Genomic DNA, 5,000 nt, shown 5'->3' on the forward strand with positions numbered 1-5,000 from the left:
GCTACACAGTCTTCCTCTTGTTTTTATTTTTGGTTCCAGTCTAAAACATAGAATGGCAAGTCCCAACATTTGAAGCTGACCACAAAAGACCTAACCCAGAAACATCCCCATTTATACCCCAGGGTTCTATAAATTGAAAGCCACCATTACTTTTCTAGAACTCTTCAAACCAAACCATGAATTTCAGTTTCCTGCTATTTTCGATGTAAACATAAGATAGGCTTCATGTAATTATTAAATCAATCAAAAATAGCCTCCTTCCCAATGTAAAAAAAGAGAAGGAAAGAAAACAAGGAATCCTGCCCCTTCCCACATACTCATGTCAACCCTACCTGCTGCATCCTTATTTCACTTATTGTAGCCCTTGGCCCCCCAAAAAACATTATACACAACCCAAAGGCTTATCTGCTTCTATTCTTGTGGAATGTTGAAAACAGGGGACTGATTTGCATTAGAAGTCTAGAATTTCTATTCGTTTTAGTCCATTTTATTTTAAGTGCCTTATCCTGAACTGTGGGTTTAAAATCTTCTGTATCTTTCCTGTGCTATTCCGAAATTAGCACAAACAAACTCAACACATCGACTTTTATCAAAAGACATACTTCCAGAATCTTTTCAGATCTGTATTGTTAAATTGGGTGCTGCATTCCCTTTCCTCTCAAATTATTCATGGGCATTCTACCATTCCCTCCATTTGTGGGTGTGTATTTGTGTGTCTGTGTGTCTGTGTGTGTCTGTGTACAGTATTTTAAATGGTGATGCTGGGCTATCTCAAAAAACTTGAGGGAACCATACATTAGATACAATATATTTTCTGCGTCGCATGAGAAAAACATTTCTTCCTTCCCCTGTCCTGACCACTTTCTACACAGGGATGGTCGAGAGCATCCTGTCATACAGCTTCACAGTCTGGTTTGGAAGCATCCCTGCTTCAGACAAGAAGGCGGTGGAGAGAGTGGTGAGGATGGCTGAAAAGATCATTGGCAGTTTCCTCCCTCCCATCCAGGACATGGGACATAAGCGTTGTTTGAGCAAGGTCCGCAAGATTGTCTGGGACACCACACATCCTCTTCACAACCTGTTTTCCTTGTTACCTTCTGGGAGGGGGGGCTCCGTGGTATCCGAAACAGAACATCCAGATTCAGTCACAGTTTTGTGCCATACAGAATAAACCTTGTGAACTCTAAAGCTTCCTCCTTCCGTTATGTATTCAAGATGGACAGTGATTAAAATTTATATCTTACTTACATGTAAGGGTGTAGGTCTATACATATGTTGTATATAGTACATTTAAATGTGTGTTATGTATATATATATATATATATATATATATATATATATATATATATTTAATGCAAGACATCCAGTTTGGTCTAGCGGGTAAGGCACCATGCTACAAAGCATGAGACTTATGAGTTCAAGTCCCACATTAGCCATGAAAACCAGATGGATGACCTTGGGTCAGTCATTCTCTTTTAGCCTGGGGAAAATAGGAGGAGAAAGGTGTGTTTGATATGTTCACTTTCTTGAATTGTTCGTGAAAATAATAAAGGCAGGATAAAAAAAATTAGGTCCAGGAATAGAGAACATTCTTCCAACAAACTGCCCATTTCTCATTTTTCAAAATTATTTAGTCACTTGGGAAAATTGAAGCAGTAGCAATAGCAATAGCACTTAGACTTATATTACCACTTCACAGTGCTTTACAGCCCTCTCTAAGTAGTTTACAGAGTCAGCATCTTGCCCCCAACAACCAGGGTCCTCATTTTACCAACCTTGGAAAAATGGAAGATTGAGTCAACCTTGAGCCAGTCAGGATCTGGCAGTCACATTAATGTTTCTTTTAGTTAAAATCTCTATGCACAATACCTCTGTATTTGACAACTGGAACCAGGGCTGTTTTCCATATGTGAAGATCTCCCAGAGAATTACTCCAAAACTCCAGACATCGCTCTCTGTGGTGAACTTCCGGTACATAATGCTTTCAGGAGGCATCCAGCGAATCGGTAGCATGGTGTGTCCCCCAACCTGCATTTGCAAACATAAAGGAAAACTGTTTAGATGATTTATAAAAGAATCCATTTGCACACAATCCCAGCCCCTTCCAGATAACCTTGCCTCAGCCAGGAATTTCACCATGAAATGCTAACTGATCATAAACAGGGAAATAGTAATAGCACTTAGATATATATACCTCCTCGTAGCACTTTACAGGCCCCTCTAAGCAGTTTACAAAGCCAGATTGTTGCCCCCAACATTCTGGCTCCCCATTTTGTTGACCTCAGAAGAATGGAAAGCTGAGTCAACCTTGAGCTGGTCAGAATCAAACTGCTGGCAGTTGGCAGAATTAGCCTGCAATACTGCATTCTAACCACTGTGCCATCAGGACTCTTTCAGTACTAATTTCAGTACTAGAAATTTTGATCCAGAGATCTCCAGCACCATAGAAAATCAATACATCCAGAAAAAGTTCTCTGGGCTAGGCTAGCTTTCCAGGATCAGTAAGCCAAATGAGAAAATCATTTTAGATGAACATAAAAAGATTGGTTGCAAATTGTTTTAAGTCATGTTGATCTCATTTGATGCAGGCTCTACAGATACAAGTTTTGTCAGAGTCTAATTCCCTTTTCTACGAATTCATCCATTTCTACTGAACATATTTTGATTCTTACTCTTCCTTTTTTTTCAGGCAGATTTTTCTGAAAGTAAAATGGGTAAAGCCGGGTCAACCCATTTGAAGCTCTCTTGCAAAAAGATGAGCAACTTGCAGCTACAGCCCTTAGAAGATGACTTGGCTTTTATGTGCTTTGCAGTGATGACGGTAGATCCAGCAAGATTAAAGATTTGTTGTATGCCTCAGAAGCATCAATGCTTACACAGCTCTTGAAACATCTGCATCAATCCTTAACCCCAGAGGACACTTGGAAAGGGGAACATTTTTTGCAAGTAGTTTTTCTCTCTTTAGGTTGTTTCTGTATACCAGGTGGATCCATTAGACAAGAAATAATTGAAGGTTGAGGGTAAAGGGGGGAGACTACTGAGTTTCAAACAGTAATTCAAAGGAATATCACAGAATCAAACAGAAATATCTAAAGTAGCCTGGGCTTAGTAAAGGAGCTCATGTTTCCTGGCTGAGTGGGATTTTTTTTTTAAAGGTAGGAGGTCTGTTTTTCACTGTCTTGGCTGGCTTCTGCCTACACGACATTGCTGATGAAGTTTGGAGTTTTACACTGGTTTTATAACAAACCAATGCATTGATTAATTAAGAACTGTCTGTGTATACAGAAGAAAACATTTATATAGTTCTTCGTTAGACAGTTCTAGATTAGGCACAAACTCTGAGCAGGGCTATAGCCAACAGCAGATGGAAAGTGATGTATATGTGTACATGTCTTTGAAAACCCATTATAAACATAGCTGATTAATTCCATAAAGAGAACTGGAACGATGTCTGTAACCTTCTTTAGTACATATTTTTCTCGCTAGAGCCATGGTCTATTTTTCACACTTTAGCATGATTTTGTTTGCAAATGAATCCTACAGTCAGCAACATTTTAGAAAGAACAGGGCGTCCTGTGCTTAATTAAAAGAACTCGTGTGCTTTGTGGGTGATCTTTATTCTAAGTACAATCAGCAGATGGACAAGAAACCAAGCCCATTTGTGCAACTGTGAAGTGGTTGAAGAATCAGGGCATCCTAGCGTCATGTAGAAAGAAATATCTCCACAAGTTAATGTGATGTCAAAATCCAGCTTTCAGTTCTACTATATAAATATTTTCAAGTCTCTGTAATTGTAGCCACTTTCATCACACCTGCTCCCTCTTGAGAGAACAATGTAGGAGATGCAACCCAAACCAAAATGATACCAGGAAAACATAATGCTTGGGGCAACAGAGAGCAGAACTGTCCCTCAAGAGGCCTGGGCTTCACAGCAAGTCTTTTTTTCCCCTATGTGAGAATCTTTCAATTTCAAGAAACTTTGAGAATTTTTTTATCAGTTTTGTTCCTGATCTGATTGTATTGTCCACTGTCAATGCTGTCAATGCTTTTCTATGAGTTCCCCTTTCCATCACTTTGAAGCTTACCAGATTAGCCATAGTTCCCAATCTGAAAAATGTCTCATTATCAAGTGTGGGAACGGCCAGAATTTGGTCTCTCAAGAATTTGGTTTTTCACCTTTCAGCCCTTCCATTCCCCTGTAGTTGGGCCTCTCTGTTAGCTTCAGTGAGAGCACACTCTCCTGGCTGGCGGGGAGCCTAGCATGTGGGAGGTTTGGGAAACGCTATGATAAAGCCTTCACATACATCTTATGCTACCTTGTTTTTGTGTGATCTCATAGGCACCTGAGTAATCCAATTATTTCTATGTATACTATTTTGTGTGAGAGTGATGTAACTTTTTGTAATGATGGAGGTGAATAAAAGTTCAGCGGGCAGTGCTCGGGGGAGTTCTTTTTCTGGAGACGAGGCTGCCTGGCTGGTTGAAAGCTCTCTATCGACTCAGGTCTGAATTCTTTTTCCTTCGTCTGAATTCCTGTCCCTACATCTGAATTTCTTTCCCCATCAATCAAGTTGACAATGATAATAATTGATCATTATATATAATTATTACCAATTATTGTTGATAATAATTATCAATATAATTATATTCATAATAATCAACCCCTTGGGATTGAATGGAAATGTGGAATGGAAAGCCAGGGTGGTTGCAGACTATTAGACAGAGAGAACTGTACAGTGAAACATACTCACACAACACCTTGTACCACCCAGGATAATTTCAACCGTATTTTCTGTCTTCAGGCTGAATGAGGACTGGCAGAAAAGCAATATGATTTCTTTCTACATGACTCTAGGATGCTCTGATTCTTCAACCACTTCACAATTACACAAATGGTTCCCGGACTGCGTTTTTTCTCTTCTTACATAGAGATATAATTCAGCTGGCCAAATGATCACAATGAAATGTCTGTGGTGTGTCTCCTCTGTCACAGCCCTTGT

The 5,000-nt window shown here is 39.6% G+C and overlaps 1 protein-coding gene across 2 annotated transcripts in view; it reads right to left on the bottom strand.

The window, feature by feature from the left end:
* Window positions 1-5,000, bottom strand: part of NTRK3 (neurotrophic receptor tyrosine kinase 3) — a gene marked incomplete at its 3' end in the record, with an annotated part of 368,520 nt that overhangs the window by 1,266 nt on the left and 362,254 nt on the right. For both annotated transcript variants that reach the window (XM_081337317.1, XM_081337316.1), the window contains one exon: window positions 1,870-2,028. In XM_081337317.1, the coding sequence (XP_081193443.1) occupies window positions 1,870-2,028 (159 nt within the window). The remainder of the gene's footprint in view (window positions 1-1,869; window positions 2,029-5,000) is intronic.

The sequence above is a fragment of the Vipera berus genome (assembly GCF_964194415.1).
Source record: "Vipera berus genome assembly, chromosome: 12".
Taxonomy (NCBI): Eukaryota; Metazoa; Chordata; class Lepidosauria; order Squamata; family Viperidae; genus Vipera; species Vipera berus.